The sequence below is a fragment of the Gopherus flavomarginatus genome, chromosome 1, assembly GCF_025201925.1.
Source record: "Gopherus flavomarginatus isolate rGopFla2 chromosome 1, rGopFla2.mat.asm, whole genome shotgun sequence".
Lineage (NCBI taxonomy): Eukaryota > Metazoa > Chordata > Testudines > Testudinidae > Gopherus > Gopherus flavomarginatus.
Genome location: NC_066617.1, coordinates 118,932,513 through 118,956,962, shown reverse-complemented (window position 1 = coordinate 118,956,962; position 24,450 = coordinate 118,932,513). Strand labels below are relative to the sequence as shown.

Here is a 24,450-nt window from a genome sequence, read left to right as displayed (position 1 = left end):
AATGGAATGTGGCACGTGCAGAGAGTTACGCATGGGCTTGGACTGCAGCCACACAGAAAGTAATCTACTTAGTAAATACCCACCCAGCCCTTTTGTGAGCCCATGAGCCAGCTTGATCAGCAGAGGCTTACTGGCGTGGGTAAGCAGCAGCATATAACTGTTGTCTTCTCATGAACGTTTCCCCAACCTCTATCTCCTTCGGGGCCCTGCTCAGACACACCTGCCAGGTGTCTCCTGTTAGCTCATGCCACATTATTCCCACCTCAGAGAAGGCCGGCATTCTGAGAACTAGAGACGTTTAGTCAGGAACAAACATGCAGTAGCATTAAAAAGAAGGTTACTAATATTCCAATTCACAAATAATTTACATTTAACAAAAATGTTTTGTAAAGGGAATGTCTCTGTGGGTCAGCTCTTAGTGACGTTTAGCCTGGCAAGTGGCAGTGTGTCCCAGGATCTAGTCGTTTGTTCACACAGTTCCTGTAGTGCAAGGCATGATCAGTTCAGAAAACAGTTTTACCTTCTCTCAAATCTCACTTTCCAAAAACAAAAAAAAACACACACACACAAGCTGCCTAGGTCTTGAACTATAGAGATGAGTCATCTTTTATCCACAGTACCAACCACTCAGTCATTAAACCATACCACAAACTGACTGCCTGTTACTGTGGGACTATAGTTTACCAGCAGTGAGCTGTAGCATTACTACTAGATCTAAGAGCAAGGCTATTTTCCCTTCAACAGTCAGGCATGGCTTTTTTAAAAAAATAAAATAAATAAATAAAACACAAGCTCTCTATAAAAAAATTCTGCTTATTAGCCACATAGGAGCACCACCTTGTGGAGAAACTCATATCCCTTTAATATCCTTTGAATCCCTTGTAGTTAAATAGCTCCATATGTAATCATGAGAAGGCTAATGCCTTACTAAGAGGCAAGAGGAAAAAAAGATGAGGCAATGAGTGTGGCCAACATCAGGAACATTTTTGACCTGCCAAATGAGGGGAGGGTGCATGCTTCTCAGTTAATAAGTTTCATGGGCCTAAATTACGAACTTTACCCTGGAACAGTGCTTTCTACTGTATTTGTGCCTATGAGATCGAGCTGTCCAAAGAAACAAAAGGCACCAAGAAGTTATAAATTGTCATGCACTAAGAACGCCCTGAGATCTCGTGCAATCAGATTCTTCTGAGGACCTCGGCATCAGTCTTGCATTGCTAGGTTTTCCTAAATACATGGATGCAGAAGCCATGTGGTTTCGAGGCCTAAAATTCAGGAGAAGCTTTACTTTAAATGGAAGGGTGACATGCACTCAGAGCCAATTCAAGAAAGAGAGGATATGCCCTAGAAACAGATTCCTTACTGTTATACAAAATCACTGCTGCCTCATTTCAGCCCAAGCTGTCCCACATACTACGGAATCCATTTCATCTGTTCCAGATGCCAGTACATTTACAGACCCATGCTAAACCCAAATGCATCACCAATACAGTCTCAGTTCTCTAGAGGGGTTATACAAGGGTCAACGAGCACCCCACCCAGCATAAAGTATATCTTTACAGGCTTTGAGCATATCACTGTGTGGTTCAAAACAGAGCTCTTAGAATAGGTGGAGCCACAGATAAGCCAGAAAGGAATGCCTATCTTCACAGATTCTTCTATCACTTTATGTTAACCATCTTAAGGAGAGCTCTGCCAGCTTCCTTTCCTTCCTTCCCCACCCCCTCCAGCGCTCTTCCAAACAAACACCATCACTACACACCAAACAGCTAAGTTATACATTTCAGGATACACAACTATGAATTAAAACATTTTAATACATCAAATAGATAAGGCTGGAAGTCCAAGTGGTCAGAGAAAGTGTTAATTTAGTCATTCTGAGACCCAGAAATCCCACTGGCCAGATCATCAAGGATTAAACATTTGCAATATTAAATTTTAGGAGCAGACTGGGGATGCAGAGACCTGGGAGGAGAAAAAAAATTGTTTTCCATTTTCCTGAAAAAAAAAAGTTTGAGAATGAACAGAAAGGAGATTATCCATCTCACTCTGAAATAGGAAATAATCTGCAATCGCTGGTGTGTAGTCTGCCTTTGATTTATTTTTATACAAAGAAAATATGACCAAAAATGTTTAACACATCAGAAATCACAACGGCATTATAACCGGTGATTCCACCACATCCAAGGGCTAATGTGGCCTCACGAAGTGATCTTGTTGCACTCCCTTTTCTGAGTACCTGCAGTGAGCAGGTTCAAATTACCACCATTTAAGATTCTAGCCTTACCAATTAAATCCCTCAATTTAATTCAACAAAAAGGTTGCTGTTTCAACCAGTTTCACTTTAGAAAGCCTGAATACGTATAACTTTTCTCCTTTTTCGCCAGACAGAGATCTGATTTCCTACCCACTATTGCCCAACCACCCAGCATGCAAAACCCCTTCCCTATTACCAAGCACGGAATGCAGGTACTATACTGCCACAAAAAAAGCTGCCCGAGACAAGCAACAAAAAGGATTGAGGATATGGAACAACTTTCACATGAAGAAAGAATAAAAAGACTAAGACTATTCAGTTTGGAAAAGAGACAATTAAGAGGGGGATACCATAGAGGTCTATAAAAACATGAATGGTGAGGAGAAAGTGAAGGAGGAAGTGTTATTTACCTTGTCACATAACACAAGAACATGGGGTCACACAATGAATTAACAAGCAGCAGGTTTAAAACAAACAAAAGGAAGTATTTCTTTACACAATACACAGTCAACCTGTGGAACACATTTCCAGGTAATGTTGTGAAGGCTAAAACTATAACTAGATTCAAAAAAAGAATCAGATATGTTTATGGCAGAAAGGTCCATCAATGGCTATTAGCCAAGATGGTCAAGGATGCAACCCCAATCTCTGGGTGTCTCTAGGCCTCTGACTGCCAGATACTGGGACTGGATGATGAGGATGGATCACTCGATTGCCCTGTTCTGTTCATTCCCTTTGAGGCTTCTGGCCACTGTCAGAAGACATGATACTGGGTTACATGGACCATTGGTGTGACCCACTATGACCATTCTTATGAGGCAAAGCCAACACTGTTTGATTAATATGTGCTACCACTGAATACAGTTATTTTGAAATAAAAACGCCTTATATAAACTTTCCAAGTTAGAGTCTCCTTCCTTGTATTTCCACCACATTAAACTTGTTTGTCTTTCCTACAATGCACAGTGTGTCTGTAGATTTCTGCACTGTCATCTCCAAGGCAGTACTGACTGTCTTGCTTTCACAAGTTGCCAATCTGAGAAGCAAGAAGGGGTACAAACTCCAATAAAGACCCTATTCGCCCTCATAATAGAAAGGGAAATGCCAAAGTACCAGTGGGGAAAAAAATTTCTTCTCTCCAACCCATGCAAGAGTTCCAGACATTGATAGCAGCTTGAAGTATAATACCTTACATATAACCCCTCTGAATTAACATTTGCCTCTTCCAGACAAAGCAAATCAAAGTTAAAAATTAAACCTTGATCCAAGTACTAGGGGCCAGTTCCTTATAGCATTGAAGTCTTCTTACAAATTCAGCACCAACCCGGAAAGCGGGGGGACACTTTCAGCTATAAGTCACAATGAATATTCAAGAATCAATCTTTTACAAGTAAGAAGAAAGGCAAATGCTTGAGAGTTCCAAGTGCACCTCTCTTATACTAAAAAAAGCGTACAGACACACATTTCACATTCAGCCCTCTCTCATACAAGCCATAAGCAGGTGACAAGAATGCAAAGCTGGGAGGGGTGGGGGGAGAAAAACAGTAATGCAGCTAAATTTCAAGAAACCAATCTTGTAATTCTTCTCCTAGGTTTTCCCAAAGATTCTTCTCAATGAAGATGAAACCTAACTTTGAGGAACAGGGCATGCTGAGCTTGAAAACTATCAAAGAAATTGCCTCGGGGAAAAAAAGCCTTACCAAGCTGTCTGGTCTTACTCTGCATTTTTCCAGGAGAGAAGAGTCGCTTTTGATACAGCAGCACTAAGCTCTGGAGAAGTCAGAACAGAGAGGGAGAGAGAACTAGAGAGGGAGGGGGAGAGCATGCGCACTGCACGTCAGTTGTTTGTGCCCTAATACAGCTTCAGAGCAAACAGAAGAGCTAAGATGCTGCCAAATCAGCCTGGGGAACTGCTTTGCAACGGATCAAAATGAGAAAGGAACAAGATTTTCACATGACCATTCAAGTTTTAATAAGCACAATGTCAGGACAGAAAGAATCATGCCCACAACTCACATAATGAGCTGTCCAGAGAGCTTTAAACATCATACCTGCCCTGTAGCAGAAACCATGCATAAACTGACAATGCGCAAATTAATGCAAAAGATATAGTCTACTAACCTATCACTCTACAAAGAGAAAGTGAGTTGGCAATCTAATGAAATTGCCCACTTCTTTCCTGCACCCCTAAAAACTTAACCCACATCTATCTCCAGAAGGACTGGGTTTTCAGGGATTGCAAACCAGATAGGAGTAATCGTTTCCACTCTTAATTGGCAGCTATTATTTATATTTCAATTGCATGCGGCATACACTTCCTTAATAAAATGAGGAAGACCATCCTGCCCTGAATATACAAGCTAAAAAGACAAACACAAATGCTGAACAAGAGAATGGAATGCAACATTCAAGCAAAGTGACCAGGATAACAATAGGTGCACACTATGTTCTGATAAATATAAAGCTATTCCCAAATGCCCTTCTATCAAGCCATTATCTCCTGAGCTAACCCTCCTCTACAAACACAAGTTACTTTGAAAATTGAGATGGAAAGGAAAATTGAAAATTTAAACCTACTAAAATCCTAACTAAACCATCTATCTATGAACACTTGCTCTCCCTCAATACAGTGAGCCAATCCTCTGTTCCTTTCCCCTTCCCTGCACCACCTTCTCACTCTGCACACATCGCCACTGAGCAGAGAGATGATAAATCTAAAAGGCAGTTCTAGCCTCAGAGGCTCTTGGAGAGTAGTGGACAGGGCCAGCTCCAGGGTTTTTGCCGCCCCAAGCAGCAAAAAGAAAAAAAAAGCCGCGATCGCGATCTGCAGGAGCTCTACCGCTGCTGCTTCAGTCCAGCAGCAGGTCCTTCACTCCGAGAGGGAGTGAGGGACCCGCTGCCGAACTGCCGCCGAAGAGCCGGATGTGGCCACCCCAAGCACCTACTTGCTGGGCTGGTGCCTGGAGCCGGCCCTGGTAGTGGAGGGCCCACACCACCATACTATATGCTAACTTCACTGACTTTCACAGGAAAGCTCCAACCTTCATTCCCCTGCCCAAGTGATTTAGCCTCTAATGTTAAAATTCCTGACCACTGCCTAGCCCATTTCCCCCTTTCAAAGAGTCTAGAACCACTGACATAATCAGGACCCCTGACACTGTAGAACCACCTCCTTCTGGATGCTGTTTGCAGACACGGGTTGATGGGCCATGTGTCCCCAAAATCCTGGCTCTATAGGAAAAAAATAGTATGAGAGAGGGAAGGTTCAGCTAGCCCCCTCCTCCTTGTTACTGAATAATTCCTTCCTGGAAGATGCTGGCTCCAGATTAAAAGCCCACACTCCCTTGGAAAAACTAGGGTGGATTCCAGCCCACATGATGCTCCTGGCTTCTGAGATCATGCATCCTCAAAGGCCTGACTCTGCAAAGGAGGCTCAACAAGTCCTCTTCCTCTACCTTTGGTCCAGAAGCTGACAGGCTTAAGCCGCTCTGGTATCACTTCAGTTTTAAATGCGCCCTAAACAGGCACTACTGCACATGCTGCTTGCTCCATTTGCACAGTTTCAACATGACAAGAATAATGAACTAGACAGCACTGGTTATCTGTCTGTCTTATCCTCAAATAGCTCTTGGGCAGTACCATGACTGCACTTCTCATTGTCCCTATGTCACCATTCACTGGAGATTAGAGCTGTGAGGATATAACATGGTAGAGTGGCACTATTAGTAACCTGCTACAATCCACACAGAACTCCTAGGGAAAATACTGCTTAGAAACAGCCATGAAAAAGGTTTTGGCTAATAGCCTGCCATGGTTTCAGATACTACAAATAATTGAGCTACCTTCATTTCAGGAGCCCAAACAGTAACCCATACCCCACCCCCAGTTTCAAGTCTAGCTAGCATCTGGAATATGATCTCTCTAATCCATAACCCACAGAAAAATTGATATTGCCTAATGAAACTGAATATTTACATTACATGAAACAAAGGGCAAAAACATATTCTTTCTTAGAAAAACCATGTGCACAGGCGCCCGCCCTGCATCTATGGAGCAAATGACGATCGGTCACTGCTGCCACATTTATTCAGTTGGAAAGTTTCCATCACCTCATTTCTTTCCCTGCCTTTTCTGTTCTGTTTCAAAAATAGTTCTGGCTTGTTTGCTATGCCACTTGTGTCATTCTGATTTTATGCCTGAGTGGGTGCATACAGACAAGCTCACGATCGACGAAATGCAGTCTACCCAGCCACATGCACAGTCACAAAGACAACACAAAGCACACATTCCCTCCCTCCAAGGCCATACTGGGAATCTGCTTGTTTTCAGCAGCTCTGGGCTGTAACAAGTATGTTTATAAAAGGCTTCAAAAAGGACACTGAAGAATGGAGCATGGCCTTTTCAGAGGTAAGGCATCAAGAACAGCAGCTTTATATAAGGCACAACGCCAATAGTCTTCTTCCTTAAAATTGCAAACAGAGATTTAACCAAAAGCAATAAACATTTGAATCTTAGTGCAGTTACTAATTAAACCAAGGTCTGAAATGCATGCCAAGTACAACTGTCCCTGCCCATCCTGCACAAGTTGAATGTCAGACAGACAAAATGGCTGATTGCACCAGAAAAACAACCTATTAGCACCAATATAAGAAACCAGTACATCCTGTTGCCAAGAGGTGAAGTAGTTGGGGACAAGGAGGAAGTGAGTGAGTATGGAACTCCACTGCCAAAGAAAAATTCAGTGAAAATACTGAAATATGAGAAGCTGTTCAAATGTGATTTTTCCCTGTTAGGACTTTTTAATCACTGGATTTCCCTGACCAGCTTACTTTACAATAAAACCAACTTGCTGGAGTCATTTCACTAATCCCAGATTAATTCCATTTCAATCTGGCAATGTTCTACCTTCCTGAGACAAATAATCTGGAAGCCCAACCTCTGGGGCTAGGAATAACAGGTTTCACATTTTTGGTGGACTCCAACATGGATCAGAAATTGGATCTACTACACTCCAGTACAAAGTGTGTGGATATATATTTTTAAAATGTACCTTTCAATACACCATGAATCTCAAGCTCCAGGTTACTATGCACTTAAGAATTTTGCAACAAGATTTAGTGCAAGATTTAATTACTTACTGGATAACATGATGTATAATAAAAGGCACTCAAGTCTCCACAGTGATGCCTACTGACTTTCTTATATGGAATTACTAAGAGATCATCCTCTGTCAAAGACATTTCAAAGTTTATGTCAAAGAGGGGAAAATATTGTACACAAACTTTCCAGCACTCACCAGAGCGGGGCAAAAAATTCAAGAGACCAAACTCTCCCACACAGTACATCTGTGGCTACTGGCCTATGTATATTTGTTTCCAAAGTACAACACTCTATACACCAGAAGAAAAGAAGCTAACCACACAGGAATAGAATTTGTATCTTGATGTGCTCAATACAAGGCTCAGTAATTGTTTTCCATTGGAGACCCACTTCAACTCAATGGACAAGCCCATATCCCAAATCATATATCCCCCTTTAAGAGTACAAGCCTTCCTTTTTGGAGGCTAGCAAATCACTGCTCTTATCTCTACCTCTTGACTCACTAGCAAATCCTCTAAACCTCATTAGTAGAATGACCAGCAGAGGGTGAGTTAAACAACATATATGGAAGCGCACACTCAAAGGGCTATGCAATCAACCAACCACTGCCTTCTTACCCATCCTCCTTGCTGTATGATGTAGTCTGCAGCATAGTCTTCTAAGTACGTCACTCCAAACTGCAAAAGTGCACCGAGTGGCTCCTGGCCTCGTTTTGTCAGCTCCATCAGGAATTGCTGCAGCAGAACCAGAGGCACCAACACCTTAAAAAGACAAAATGATTGAGAATGATAACATATCCTAGATTCACCACCACTGTGTGAGAAAAGGGAGTGTTCATATAGTTTAAAAGCTAATGATCTTAGTCTACAGCAGGAATTCTCAGACTTTTATACTGGTGACCCCTTTCACACAGCAAGCCTCTGAGTGTGACCCCCCCCCATACATTAAAAACACTTTTTAATATATTTAATATCATTATAAATGCTGGATACAAAACAGGGTTTAAGGTGGAGGCTGACAGCTCATGACCCCCCATTTAATAACCTTGTGACCCCCTGAGGGGTTCGACCCCCAGTTTGAGAGCCCCTGGTCTACAGTTATACAAAGCTATGGTGGACTACATGCTTCAGTTTTACACAGCCATGGGATAAAACCAATATACAGAACAATAGGGCAGCAGCATTTCATCTGAGGTAAAGAGATTTCCACTTTAGAGTAGCTTCTGTGGTAGACCCTCTTACAGAAGACAAGTGCAATGCATTTTTGTGCACCATCCCTCTCCAACACAAGATTAGGGTAGATAACTAGATAGGTGACAGGACTTCCCCCTGCTCCCCACAGATGTTACATAACCTATAACAAATACGGATGGAGGCGGTGAGGACAATTTGAAGGGGAAAACAGGATAGTAACGCAAAATGTAACTAAGCAGCAAATTCACAGACACTCTTGGGCAGATGCATAGTGTTAGGAAATCCCTTCAGAAGGCTTATGTGTACTTTTGGAATGGGTGGGAAAGAACAAGAGCCCAAGTAGTGTAGCACGGCCTGCATGGCACAGGGTTATACCTAATGTTACAAAAGTGTCTTCATAAAACACTCTCTTCTGTGCTCAATTTAACATGTTTGTAACCTTCCAAAGACATTCGCCTTTTGTTCTTCCAATTTCTATTCTTGGTCTTCATACCCCGCTATCCTTGGTTTTGCCTAAGCAGAAAACAGCTGAACTTTTAAACTTTGAGCTTATTCTCCACAAGCACATAAATTGCCCTCGGTGCCAAGTTTGTATGTAGCACTTTGCCAAGTTTAGGGAAAAATGGTTTGAATTAGAGTCATCAACACTTGAAAAGAGCATATTGAGCAGGCACAGGAGAAACCATCACTCAGCTTTAAAGTACCCACGGCCCAATAAATGCACTGCACATCTATTCTCCATAAGGACCGACTAGTCCCCTAAGGGGTCACTAGAAAGTGGTTTATGAGGAAAAGGTTTGGTTTCTGGCCACAGGAGCCAGGTCAAAGTCAAGACTATCTCCTAGAATGAATTCCAAATGCCAGCTTTCCTCTAACGGGAAGGCTGCTACCTCTTCGTCCTCCAGCCTGAACATCTTGCTCCAACCAGCATCTCCTGTGTTGGTCCTGGCCATACTCTCAGGGAGGAAAAAGGGGAAAGTGACATGGGAAAAACAGGCCAAGGGTTGAGCCTGGTACAGAGCCCAGGGTAGATTCCTACTCAGATGTACAGCTGTGAAAACCCAGATGGGGCGCACAAAGATGCCTGCTCACTGGGTAAGAGGTATTGGGTGTTTTGGCTGCTTGACAACTGAACATGGAAGACTGGAGGGGTCTTGTCAAAAGGGAAGGACAGAGTGTATTACATCTACCCTTGCCATCTTAAAGGTTAACAATTTCATTCATACGGTTGTGACTGAGATAACACTTTCATTTTAAAAGTACATTTTCAGATACTTCTTGCTCTTCTGGAATGAAGTTTCTCACACTGTCTCAGCACAGAATGGGAGAGGGAGAGTCAGGAAATTTTATTCAGTTTTCTGAATTCCAGATTTACATGAACACATTGTATGGCAAGTTGATATGTAATTCCACAGCACTCCACTGCGCCATGCACTACCTATCTGTGTGGACCCTGCTGCCGCACATTAAAATTTCTCTAGCACGCACTGATTTTTTTTTTTTAAAAGTTAAGTTATAGCTTTATTCCCTCAGGTACTTTGGGCACACCTAGGGGGCCAAAATAATGTTAACTTTTAAACCTCAAACATGGCATATGCTTAGCCCTCAGTGAAGAGCATGTACTTAAAGCTGGAGGGGAAAAAAGACTAGTTAGGAAATGAAGACTGACGCGCTGGATCACAGAAACCCCCTTGGGAACTGCCAGCTGATGTGTTGAGACTACTTCTGCCCCTGCTTTCTTGCCAGCTTGGGATTTGAGTGCCCTGCCTGGTTTGTGCCAGACACGCTAGCCTGTGGCAAACCCAGGCCCAGGTCTGAACAACATCCCCCCAAACTGCAGGCTTAACTGAAAGCAGTTTAAGAAGTGTTCCTGTTTCCAACACTCAGATGCCCAAGTCCCAATGGGGTCCAAACCCCAAATAAACCCCTTTCACCCTGTAAAGCTTATACAGGATAAACTCAAATTGTTCACCCTCTATAACACTGATAGAGATATGCACAGCTGTTTGCTGCCCCCCCCCACGCCCACCAGGCATTAATACATACTCTGGGTTAATTAATAAGTAAAAAGTGATTTTATTAAATACAAAAAATAGGATTTAAGTGGTTCCAAGTAGTAACAGACAGAACAAAGTAAATTACCAAACAAAATAAAATAAAACATGCAAGTCTAAGCCTAATACAGTAAGAAAATTGAATATAGATGAAATCTCACCCTCAGAGATGTTCCAAAAAGCTTCTTTTACAGACTAGCCTTCTTCTAGTCTGGGTCCAGCAAACACTCACCCCTGTGGTTACTGTCCTTTGTTGCAGTTTCTTTCAGGTATCCTTTGGGGGTGGAGAGGCTCTCTCTTGAGCCAGCTGAAGATCAAATGGAGGGGTGTTCCAGGGGCTTAAATAAATAGACTCTCTCTTGTGGGTGGAGACCCCCTCTTCTCCCCTATGCAAAGTCCAGCTCCAAGATGGAGTTTTGGAGTCACATGGGCAAGTCACATGTCCATGCATGACTCAGTTTTTTCAGGCAGCAGCCATTGCCCATATGCTATCTTGAATGTCTCCAGGAAGGCTTCTTATGTGGATTGGAGTCTTCCAAGATTCACTGTTCATTAAGTGTTTCTTGACTGGGCACTTAATTTGCACATTCCTTTCTCAAGAAGCTGACCAAATGCTTTACTAAGGCTACTTAAAATCAAGCAAGTACTCCGCCAATATTCATAACTTCAAGTACAAAAATGACATGCCTACGAATAGGATTAATATATTCAGTAGATCACAACCTTTGCAGAGATGTGTTACATGGCATATGTCGCATAAAACATATTCCAGTTATGTCATATATCCATTCATAAGCATATTCGTATTAAGCATATTCCCATAAAGCATTACGGGGTGCATCACCACAAAGACATTAGAATGAATAATCGCATACTGCATATGACAGTGTCTTTCCTCCCTTGCATGTTAAGCATTTGATCTTCCTTAGGCCTGGTCTATACTACAAGTTTAGGTTGAATTTATCAGTGCTAAATCGAATTAACCCTGCACCCGTCCACACAACGAAGCCATTTACTTCGACATAAAGGGCTCTTAAAATCGATTTCTGTACTCCTCCCGGACGAGTAGCGCTGAAATCGATATTGCCGGTTCGAATTAGGGTTAGCGTGGACGCAATTCGACAGTATTGGCCTCCGGAAGCTATCCCACAGTGCACCATTGTGACCGCTCTGCACCGCAATCTGAACTCGTATGCACTGGCTAGGTAGACAGGAAAAGCCCCGCAAACTTTTGAAATTCATTTCCTGTTTGCCCAACATGGAGAGCTGATCAGCACAGGTAACCATGCAGTCCAAGAATCAAAAAAGAGCTCCAGTATGGACCATACAGGAGGTACTGGATCTGATCGCTGTATGGGGAGACAATTCCATGCAAGCAGAACTATGTTCCAAAAGACAGAATGCCAAAACATTTAAAAAAAAGTCTCCAAGGGCACGATGGAGAGAGGCCATAACAGGGACTCACTACAGTGCCGTGTGAAAGTTAAGGAGCTCAGACAAGCCTACCAGAAAACCAAAGAAGCAAATGGAAGGTCCGAGGCAGAGCTGCAGACATGCCACTTCTACACTGAGCTACATGCAATTCTAGGGGGGGCCGCCACCACTACTCTACCCCTGACCGTGGATTCCAAGGAGGGGGTACTCTCAGCCATGCCTGAGGATTTTGCGGACCAGCAATATGAGGACGACGATGACAAGCTTGCAGAGAGCACACAGCACACCGTTCTCCCCAAAAGCCAGGATCTTTTATTCAGCCTGACTGAAGTACCCTCCCAAGGCGGTATTCCGTACCATGAAACCATAGAAGGGACCTCTGGTGAGTGTATCTTTGTAAATATAAAACATGGTTTAAAAGCAAACTTTTTTAATGATTAATTTGCCCTGAGGACTTGAGATGCATTCGTGGCCAGTACAGCTACTGGAAAAGTCTGTTAATGTGTCTGGGGATGGAGTGGAAATCCTCCAGGGACATCCCCATGAAGCTCTCCTGGAGGTACTCCAAAAGCCTTTGCAGGTTTCTGGGCAGGGCAGCCTTATTCCGTCCTCCATGGTAGGACACTTTACCACGCCATGCTAGAAGCAAGTAATCTGGTATCATTGCACGACAAAGCCTGGCAGCATATGGTCCCGGTGTTTGCTAGCATTCAAGCTACATCCGTTCTTTATCTCACTGTGTTATCCTCAGGAGAGTGATATCTTTCACGGTAACCTGGTTGAAATACAGGAATTTAATTAAGGGGACAGAGGTGGCCGTTCCTACTGGGCTGTTTGCCTGTGGCTGAAAAGAAATCCTTCCCTGCAGCTAGCCAAGGCGGGGGGGGGGGGCATTAGCGCTGAACTGTTCGCGTCTGGCTAGCAGGGATCTTCCCCGATACCAGCCACGCAGTGGGGGGAGGGATAAAGCGGTCATCCCAGACAATTGGATTGAGAGGGGGGTTAGTTTGATTTCTGCTGCTGCACGTTAACACAAAAACCGCAGCACTCAATGGCCTTTGCTTGGTATGGGAAAGGAGGGCACTGCTTTTATGAAGGCTGCAGAAGCCAAAAGACAATGGCTTACCATGGCTGCATGCAAGTCAAATTCTCTTGCCTGGCCCTGCATCTGTGATCTCTAAACACCAAAGCCGCAGGCACTCATTAAGATGCAAAATGCGACCTTGTACCAAAATCACATGCTATGTAATGTGAATATTGTTGTTCACTGTGAAAGAGTATACTCATTGTTCTGTAAAATGTATCTTTTTAAATACTTCTCTCCCTTTTTTCCCCTCCCACAGCTGCAAATTTTTCAAGCCTCCCTCTTCCATCGCGAAGGCTCTCTCAGATAAGGTGGTGAAAAAAACGCACGCGAGATGAAATGTTTTCTGAGATCATGCAGTCGACCTGCAGTGAAAGAGCTCATTTGAATGAGTGGAAGGACACAGTATCACAGTACAGGAAAGCCGCCAACGAACGTGAGGACAGGAAGGACACTCGAGATGAGAGGTGGCGGCAGGAAGATCAGAGGAGGCAGGATGCAATGCTGGAACTACTGCGGGATCAAATGGACATGCTCTGGTGTCTGATGGAGCTCCAGGAATGGCAGCAGGATCACAGAGTGCCGCTGCAGCCCCTGTATAACCGCCCTCCACCCTTCCCAAGTTCCATAGCCTCCTCACGCAAATGCCCAACAATGCGGGGGGGGGGGGTCCATGGACCCTGCCACTCCACCCCAGTGGACAGCCCAAGGAAAAGGCTGTCATTCAACAAGTTTTGAAGTGGCCTTTTCCTTCCTTCCCTCCTCCCATACCCCATATGGGCTACCTTGTTGGTTCTCTCCCTATTTTTATAATCAATTAATAAAGAATACATGGTTTGTAAACGATAGTGACTTTATTTCCTTTGAAAGCAAGCTGTGATCGAAGGGGGGAGAGTGGGTGGCTTACAGGGAAAAAGTCAATCAAGGGGACAGGTTTTCATCGAGGAGAAACAAACAGAACTCTCACACCATAGCCTGGCCAGTCACGAAACTGGTTTTCAAAGCTTCTCTGATGCGCACACTTCCTGGTGTGCTCTTCTAATCGCCCTGGTGTCTGGCTGCATGTAATCAGCGGCCAGGCGATTTGCCTCAACCTCCCATCCCACCATAAATGTCTCCCCCTCACTCTCACAGAGATTATGGAGCACACAGCAAGCAGCAATAACAATGGGAATATTGGTTTAGCTGAGGTCTAAGCGAGTCAGTAAAGTGCACCAGCAACCCTTTAAATGTCCAAATGCACATTCTACCACCATTCTGCACTTGCTCAGCCTATAGTTGAACAGCTCCTGACTACTGTCCAGGCTGCCTGTGTATGGCTTCATAAGCCATGGCATTAAGGGGTAGGCTGGGTCCCCAAGGATAACTGTAGGCATTTCAACATCCCCAACGGTTATTTTCTGGTCTGGGAAGTAAATCTCTTGCTGCAGTCGTTTAAACAGAGTAGTGTTCCTAAAGACGTGAGCCTCATGAACCCTTCCCGGCCATCCCACATTGATGTTGGTGAAATGTCCCTTGTGATCCACTAGTGCTTGCAGCACCACTGAAAAGTACCCCTTGCGGTTTATATACTGGCTGCCCTGGTGCTCCAGTGCCAAAATAGGGATATGGGTTCCATCTATTGCCCCACCACAATTAGGGAATCCCATTGCAGCAAAGCCATCCAATATGACCTGCACATGTCCCAGAGTCACTACCTTTAGTAGCAGCAGCTCAGTGATTGCTTTGGCTACTTGCATCACAGCAGCCCCCACAGTAGATTTGCCCACTCCAAATTGATTCCTGACTGACTGGTAGCTGTCTAGCACTGCAAGCTTCCACAAGGCTACTGCCACTAGCTTCTCAACTGTGAGGGGTGCTCTCATCTTGGTATTCTGGTGCTTCAGGGCAAGGGAAAGCAAGTCAAAGTTCCATGAAAGTGGCCCTATGCATACGAAAGTTTCGCAGCCACTGGGACTTGTCCCACACCTACAACACTATGCGGTCCCATCAGTCTGTGCTTGTTTCCAGGGTCCAGAATCGGCATTCCACGGCATGAACCTGCCCCATTAACAGCACAATCTCCAAAGCGCCGGGGCCCACGGTTACAGAGAATACTGTGTCCATGTCCTCATCGCTCTTATCGCCACGCTGCCATCTCTCCTCACCTGGTTTTCCAGGTTCCGGTTCAGCATAAACTGCACAATAATGCACAAGGTGTTTACAATGTTCACAACTGCTGCGTTGAGCTGAGCGAGCTCCATGATTGCCATGGTATGTCGTCTGCACAGGTAATCCAGGAAAAAAGGTGCGAAACGGTTGTCTGCCGTTGTTGTCAGGCCCCCCTCTGCCTCCCTCCGTGAAAGCATGTACCCAGAACCACCCGCAACAATGTTTTTCATCCTATCAGGCATTGGGATCTCAACCCAGAATTTCAATGAGCGGGGGACACTGTGGGAACTATGGGATAGCTACCCACAGTGCAAGACTCCGGAAACAGACGTTAGCCTTGGTGCTATGGACGCACATCCCCAAATTAATGTGCTTAAAGTGGCAGCATGCACTCGACTTTATACAATCTATTTCCAAAAATCAAATTCTGTAAAATCAAGAGTAATCCCATAGTGTAGACATACCCTAATTCTCACTAAACCTGAGCAGGCCTGAAGAGTGAGACACCAAATTCAGGTCTTGATCTTCAGTTCCATGCACAGCAGCATACAAGGTCTGATTCTGCTCCCACTGACATCATTAGGAGGTCTGTCATTGACTTCAGGGGAGGCAGGATCAGGCTGCCACAGTGCTACCACAAAGCTGGATTAAAGAGCCTACAATATCCCCATCCTGATTAAATCACAGTTACCTTTTTATATTTATTATGTGCAAAAAGGATGCATGACTAAATGTCAGAGTTGAGATTTTACCTACACAAAAGTAAAAAAAAATAAGTCCCATAAGCTACCATGGCTCTTTCCATCATTGTACATAAGCATTAACAGGGCCCTTCATTACATGATAACCCAGAATATATGCAGCAATACTAAAGGCTATGTGCATTATAGTGCACAGAGAAAGTGTGCTACTTAGGACTAAGTAGAACTCGTCAGAAAAGGGGAGTGGGGAGAGTAGGGAAAACTTCATACAAATTATTGAACAAAAAAAATTTTTTTTTTTTAATCAGGAAAACTGTCATCCGCAACTTTCTGACTAGCTGTAACAATGAGATAATTCTCCATTTAGTTACACCACTACAATTCCACTAAGCAAGCAAGGCTACACCAGTGTAACCAAGAAAATTTAGCACAAACAGTACACAACTCAATCAGGTTTTGAAGGGGCAGTGTAGGAAAAAGAGAGTAGCTCCTTCATTTGTGTAATGTTTCACAGTAGTCATATCACATGAAACCTTCAGTAGACTCATTCTTAATGTCCTATCTTCTAGCTTCATGACTATGTGAACCTCCTTTTCTTACAAACTGCCAGCCCATTTACCTGCTTAGTCGATTCTCAATTATCCTTACATAACTGGTATCTTCTGACTCAATTCACAAAACCAGGATTCTACCGCAAAATTATTTGGAGTGGTATATTTAAGTAATTATATTTTTTGTAATTATGTATTTTGGAGGTATAAAAATAAAGTATCTAGCTCACAGATTTCAAATATGGCTACTAAAGCTGGATTTCTAAAACAGATTAGAGAGATCGATCTTCTTGAAGAAACAATAATTTACTCTCTGAAATAAGGCTGCTCCTAAAAAAAGTTGAAGGACAACATTTAAACAGCACAGGAGAAGCCTTAAGGCTCCTACATGTTACTTTCATATCAGATTCTGAAGAGAAAGCATTTTTGACTATTGAAATTCCTTACCAACCCTCCCCTAACCAGCCCTCCAGATAATTTCCAAAACCCGATGCGGCCCTCAGGCCAAAAAGTTTGCCTGCCCCTGGTCTAGAGTCACTAGGCAGTTCTGCCATATTGGAAACATTCTAGAGTTTTCCATTGAAAATAACAAATGCAGCTATATTTAGTATTGTCTCCTTTCTGCTCATGTTTGCAAGGTGCATAAGTTCTGTGAAAAACTGTACTGTTGAAATATGGCACATGTTCCTGATTCTACACCAGACTGATGAAACGCACGTGCATACTTATTTCTCAGTGAACCAATTTTATCACTGCAGACCAACACCAATAGAGAGATTCTGTGCTGGGCCTCACAGAAGGCGCATCATCTTTCTGCCTGGATTCTGGGCCATCTAGGGTTCCATATGGCTCTTGGTGTAAATTAGCTCAATCCAACTTGATTATAGGTTGTGTCACTTCCCACTCCTGTCTCTAGGCCGGAAGCTGAACGTGGAGCAGCACTGGGTCAAGAAAATTCTTCCCCAGCCAGCTGCAGCACCTCTATGTCCCCTATATGCTGCCATATCAACCAACATACAGAGTCCAGGACAGGGACCAGAATCAGAACCTAATTTTAGATAATGTAGAGAAGCTGAACTATCTGTGTTGGGATCTGGGAGCCAACCATTCTTAGGTCTTTCACTGACTTAATGACTTTGGGTATCACTTAACTTCTCTGTGTTTCAGTTTCCCCCATCTGTAAAATGGGGAAACTTACTTCACACGGGCATTGAAAAGTGCTTTGAGATCCAAGGCATTCAAAGTATTTTGTATTAATTTTATATTCAAGATATCTCTATTAAACCAGTATCAAATCATGGTGGAAACTGGTTTACTTCTGACACTGGGTTCTTCACCATGCCTGTATTGCTAAATGGCATCACGCCATTTTTCATCTGGCAGAAGGCAGCTCAAACTAGTTTGAATGTGAAGTTTTTTTTTTTTCCAGTACTAGTCACAGGCTATCTGTGGCAAGAAAAGCATTGCACTGCATAAACTGCCAGATGCTATGCTGAGCAAAATGGGTGTAGCTTTTTTTTTTTTTTAAATAAAATTACTTCATCTTTCCAGCTTCTGTTTTATTTTTTTCTAAGCCAGATAAAACATAAACCCAGACAAAACATGTGCTGAGGCATTCCACTTGAAGACAAATGATTTGTATTTAACCTTTAGATGACTGTTTTCTGCTGCATCTCCTGTGCATCTTTGGTTCCTTAATATGCCATGTAATTTTTTGGAACAGATGTGTTAAGCAGCACGGAACAGGAGTGAAAATTTTTTGTTCAGATGCTTGCTTTTAGTCAAGCAAGGGCTTATTTCAATTCAGTATCCCTATTCAGAATTGTACTAAAAGGCTAAATGACTCCTCTGCAATGAATAGCATTCCTTGGCAAAAGCAAACTTGACAGGACACTTAAGTACAATGTAAGATCCAATGTTACTTCATGCACGGGTGATGAAAATTTTGAAAAACTATTCTCTTTAGAAAAAATTGATATCAAATCTGCCATCTTCCCTCAGATTTTTATTATTGGGGACATTTTGCATGGGAACAGCATCTGCCCCTCCTTAGGAATTTATCTGCTCCTACTGTTGGCTTCCCCTCCTGAAATGACACCACTTTGTTTGCGACAACTTCAGGTAGCAGAAGTGAACATGAGGAGCAGATAATCTCCCAAGGGAAACAGTGTCCATTTCTGTGCAAAGTGCCCCTTGTAATAAAAATACAAAAAAAAGCAGACAGACATCTGACATAAAAGAGGATTTATTTGTCAATGAAAAGCTTTCCAAAATTTTTTCCCCCTAAAATGTTTGGAGCTCTGAGAATATAATACGAATTCTGTAACAGGGCACAGAGCAAGTGACCAAAGTATTCTTACCAGTCTAGCCTCACACTTTGTAGTAGTCAAATCTAATTGGTAGGTCAAGACACCTCAACTTATAAAAACTATAGATTATTCTAATTTATCTTAACAGCATCTTCTCCAAAGGGGAAAAAACAGATAAGGAGAACTGGAGAAGACTTATGCTGCTATAAAAAGACACGAGAGTTGTTCTCTTTTATCCTAACTGTTGTTTTTCTACAAAATGCTGTCCAGGAGAGAGAGAGAGGAATTTAAGAGGAAATGAAACCAATACATTCGTACTCCATCTATTCAAAAAAGTATTATTAGAGGAACTGCTACACATTCCTGGAGTATAAGGATGCCCCACGGAAAGATGTAGGCATATACTGTATTTATACTATAAACTTTCCATTCTGGTTTGCTGAAACAGTATCTTGTGGACTAAAAGTTTTTCCACTGGAAATAAAATCTGACAACCTTGGATGGTTAATTCTATCAGGTCCTATGCAATATTTGTCCTGATGAGGCTGCTCCGGCAAAAAAGATGCAAGCATCTAAGATGTATTTTGGTTGAGATTCTCAATCAAAAGCTAGTTTAGGACCAGAAACTCCATTGGCTGGAAGGAGTTGCACAGGCTTGCAGATTAAAGGGCTGAATAACCAGACCCAAAAGGTGGAAGATCTACTTGGCTGCAAAATCTTAGTTCTAGTAAGTTATATGGGTAGGAGACTACTAAATTCTTAAGAAAATTTGGTAAGAATTTCAGTGCAGAGGATTTTAGTTATGGAAATAAAATACTCAATTATTTGTTCATGCATTTAGTTAATTGTTAAGGTATTTCTTGAGTTTTGGTAATTACTTTTGAAAGCCTGGGTCACTATTTTCTACTTTTATACAATTTTGTTATTATACTTGTAAATAAATCTCTCTTTATTCTTTCCTTACATGGTGGTTGCAGTCAAGGAAGGAGGATAATATAAATCCAAATTAATTATCTCCAAAAGAAGCTACTTAACATGTTAAAGGGAACAAGAAAATAACCTCTCCCTCTGAAACTGTTATACAAGAAACAAGTGAGAATTAACTTGGCAACAACAATTCTAATTTAGATTAAAACCACTGACAGAAAGTCCAAATTCTATGTTCCCATTGGCTACTTGGTCTATATTCAAGGTTGACATACTGCACATGCTCAGATGTACTACGTTTAAAAAAAATGGCTGACAGCACACACAAAATGATGATATCCACCAAGGGTAAATCAATAGTGCCTGTGTAAAATACCTCCTTTAGTTTATCAAATTAATAAATAATTATGACATTTGTAACCATCATTTGGGCAATATTTTACAGCTCTTCCCCTTAAGCCCAAACACTATATTTACATACATATGCAGACATACACGCTCCACCTATGTCTTCTTATAGCTTGTGATCCTATAAGCTGCCTAGCTGACAGGATTCTGAGACCATTACATCACTGTAACCGTGCCTCAGTGGGTCGCAGTTGAGGATGCCAAGATACACCCCAACTGGTGGCTAATCACCCACAGGATATACCAAACCAGCAACAAAAGTAAACTTCTGTTTCACCACACCGGCTAGCAAGAGTACATAAAGACAGTTTCCTTAGGCATTCCAGGTTTTATATCACCATCAGAAACATCGGATTCAGAGATGAGTGGTTCTTTACAACCAGTCTCATCAAATAATAGGTTCTTCTGATCCCAAAGGACCAGCCACACACCCAGGTCAATATATAATTTATATCTTACCCAAAAATCATCCTGATGCCAATCCTTTAGTATCTAAAATCTAATGGTTTATTCATAAAAAGAAAGAAAGGTGAGAGTTAAAATTGGTTAAAGGAATCAATTACACACAGTAATGGCAAAGTTCTTGGGTCAAGCTTGTAGCAGTGATTGAACGAACTGCTGGATTAAGTCAAATCTCTGGAATACATCCACAGCTTGGATGGGTCATTCAGTCCTTTGTTCAGAGCTTCAATTCGTAGCAAAGTTCCTCCAGAGGTAAGAAACAGGATTGAAGACAAAATGGAGGTGTTTCCAGGGCCCTTTATAGCTTTTTTCCATGTGGAGGGCATCCCATTGTTCTTACTGTGGAAAATTACAAACTCCATCTTGTTGCTGGAGTCCCATGGGCAATTCCTATGTCCAGGCATTTTGCCTAATCACAGCAGGAAATTCCATTCAGTGTAGATGGGCATTTCCCATGGTTCATTATCAGTTAAATGTTCCTTTGATAGGAAACTCAATTTGACCAGTCCCTCCAAGATGTGCTGGCTAGCTACCTTGTGAGCATTAACCCAGGAGCAAACATTTGAAATCCAAGTATAGTGCCAATACTTATAACTTCAAATACAAAAATGATACATGCATACAGATAGCATAATCATAACCTGCAAATCGTAACCTTTTCATAAACACCTCACTTGACAACCTTTATACAAGATTTCCTGCAAATACAGAACAGTGGTTGCAACAATGATCTATATGGTCATATTTTAAATCAGACATCACAGCTTGTGATCCAATAAGCTACCTAGCTGACAGGATTCTAAGACCGACAGTAGATGCCATGTTGCGCTCCTAGTTCATCAACAGCTTCTGATGCCAAAAACTACTGAACAGTTAGCCATTGGATGAGAGACTTACCACCCTGAAAGTCAAGAGAGAAACCTCAGCCCATGAAAAATCGATTCTGCAGCTGATTTAAGACCCTGTATTTGAAAAACTTATATTTAGTGCAGCTCTTGGGGTTCATGCCTTACTCTTCTGCTTTTTCCAGTTACAATAGAGAAAAATATAGTGCCTAACTATTATCTCAGAGTATGTGAGTGTGAGAGGTACAATCTATTTTTAAAAAATGAGGAACATGAACATTTATTTAAGGGTGGCTACAAGATGCAGAACCCATATGGCAAGATGACTTACAGAGTATAAGATATGCAGACTTTAGATTTTCTTGTGGCCTTAAAAAAAAAAAAAAATTCTTGTCCTTTCTGATGAAAATGGATCTCCAACATGAAACTTATGCCTTAAGTACAAGTATTATAGTCAAAGGTATTACTTCTCCACATCTAGAGTTGATCCGTTTTCAGCATAAAATTTCAATTTCCATATAAATGATAAAAATAGAAGATAGCTGCAATACACAAGTACCAGATAGTTAATTTGTTTTTTTAAACTAGTGTTAGGTCCTCTAATGACATATTAGACAGAAAATATAGTAATGCAATGTTAATGTTCAGATTTTAAATTGAGGAAGTCAGGAAATTCAAAGTTGAACTTTGTGGGAACTTCAGTTCTGGATCCCTGGGCTTCTAGGACCATAGAATATCAGGGTTGGAAGGGACCTCAGGAGGTCATCTAGTCCAACTCCCTGCTCAAAGCAGGACCAATCCCCAGACAGATTTTTGCCCCAGATCCTAAATGGCCCCCTCAAGGATTGAACTCACAACCCTGGGTTTAGCAGACCAATGCTCAAACCACTGAGCTATTCCCATGTCTTTTCATTTTGTATTATAATCCCATGAGATTTCAAAATTAGGCAGGGTCAAGCAAAACTGGCACCATCAAAAGTATCTCAATGCAGCTATCACTTACATCAGTAGGAAGTAGTTTTGCCATTCAACATGTAGCACTCTTTGCTGGGTCAGTGCAGAACCAATGCTCCAGCTAACATCAGGCTGGACCTATGCTCTCTTCTGAATGAGAAAAAGGGACCTCGCAATTTGTGGCCATTAAAAAAATCTCAGCTTTTGTGCCCAAACACACAAGGGTAAAAATAGAGTGTTAGCCTCAGTACAATGGCTATATTCTCACTAAGGTAATTATATTAGACTATCTAAAATTCCATACGAAGTTTCAGCTAGAAAAGAAATTAACTTTTTGTCTTGCCCTGCTGCATAGTGTAGCTGTGTACTGTTAATAACACACTGCATTTCATCCCAGAGGTGGCTGCTTTTGTCTTCTAGATGAAGTAATTTCATTTATAGATTTTGCATTTCATTTTGCGATTCCTCTGAGAAACATATCTCAAGATAGATGGATCATACAATGTAGTGCAAAGCGGAATGCAGAGGCCTCAGATTATAGAAAAAATGCAGTACCGCTATATCCGCAAAATCGACTATCACATATTGCACAATGGCATAATAAAAGCCCTCTTGCAGCTCACACTCCTATGATAGTGATGCTGAAACTGCTGCAGGAAGCTTAACTCAATTTTCTGAGCCATTAAAACCTCAAAATCTTGGAGCGTGTGGTTCTCTTTACTTTTCTCAGAACTAGATCAATAAGTGAAAAGAATATAAAAAGTTAAAACAATTGAGAAGGGATTGCAGAGAAGTATAATGGAAACATTCTTAAGTCTCACTACAGAACTGCTACAACAGCAAATGCTTCCAGGGAATTTTAAGTTTTTAATAACTGGCATCCACGCATCGATGTCAAGTGCAGTCCAGCAAAAAAAAAAAAAAATTACAAAATTGCATATCATAGAATTGGAATGGACCTCGAGAGGCCATCTAGTCCAGTCCCCAGCACTCGCAGTAGGACTAATTATCATATCTACACACACACACACACACACACACACACACACGCACACCCCTTTTTGAGGGGAGACGATATTGGACTCTGACTCATTTATTTCTGGTTCTGAGTGCTACTAAATATTTGAAGTCCATAGGTGTGTATATCCTGCTATGGCAGCATTATAGGGCAAATCTTCCCCATTAGTTTCAAAGTGTTAAGAACTCCAAGTTAAGATAATTCTGTTATTACCTTGCTCCATCCACTGGCATGAGCATCTGTCTCCTGAGTGCGTTCTCGGTATTCCTGATAAGTCACTGGCCTGCAGGAATTAAAACACCAAAGGTTATAAAGAGAAAAAACAAAGATTAAAGTTCTTTCAGTTCCCAGGTAACTAAGTATTCACACATCCACTGCATGCAATTACAAAGCATGTCAAAATGAAGATTAAAAATTAGAGTGCCTCTTAAAAATTAACCAGACAGCATTTATATCTCGGTGCTATAATCCAGAGTTATTCCTTCCATAAAACAAAGCAAATTCATTTTTAGGGAATTAAGTAAAGAAAAACTGATCATCCTGCAAAGGGGGAACTATCCTCTGACATTAGTGGTCCATAAGCTCTCCATTTCCTGCTTACCAGTTACCAATAGGAGGAGGGAAATGAACGGAAGATAAAGGAGCTCCCTCTCTGTATGAGGCCGTCTGACAGATATAGTGTGTATATTTCTAAAGGCGCACATAGATGGTTAACAAGATCTGAGAGTCTGTAAAGCACTGCAACAAAGACATTTTTATCCTAAGGGTTTAGTACAACTAAGTTGGTCTCTGAGCATACATCATATGCTAGGCAAATGAAAGAGCTACAAAACTACTATTTCTCTACACAGGTAACTCACATGGGTCACCCAAATACCAGTTAGCCTGTAGAGATCTTAGCACAGAATTATCAGCACTATGTACTGCATCAAAATGAAAATTAAAGTGGAACCAAATCAGTGCTTAGTACTCATTCTTTTTCTAAAAAGTTAGAGAAATTTC

At 42.0% G+C, this 24,450-nt stretch overlaps 1 protein-coding gene across 4 annotated transcripts in view; it reads right to left on the bottom strand.

Moving 5' to 3' along the window:
- The window catches only part of BCL2L13 (BCL2 like 13), a 77,426-nt gene that overhangs the window by 19,632 nt on the left and 33,344 nt on the right, over positions 1 to 24,450 (bottom strand). For 3 of the 4 annotated variants that reach the window (XM_050920889.1, XM_050920895.1, XM_050920903.1), the window contains 2 exons: positions 23,662 to 23,731; positions 7,975 to 8,118 (listed from right to left, as the gene is read on the bottom strand). In XM_050920889.1, the coding sequence (XP_050776846.1) occupies positions 7,975 to 8,118; positions 23,662 to 23,731 (214 nt within the window). Of the gene's footprint in view, positions 1 to 1,797; positions 1,999 to 7,974; positions 8,119 to 23,661; positions 23,732 to 24,450 lie in introns of those variants that run through there. The other variant, XM_050920910.1, reaches the window with a different exon arrangement.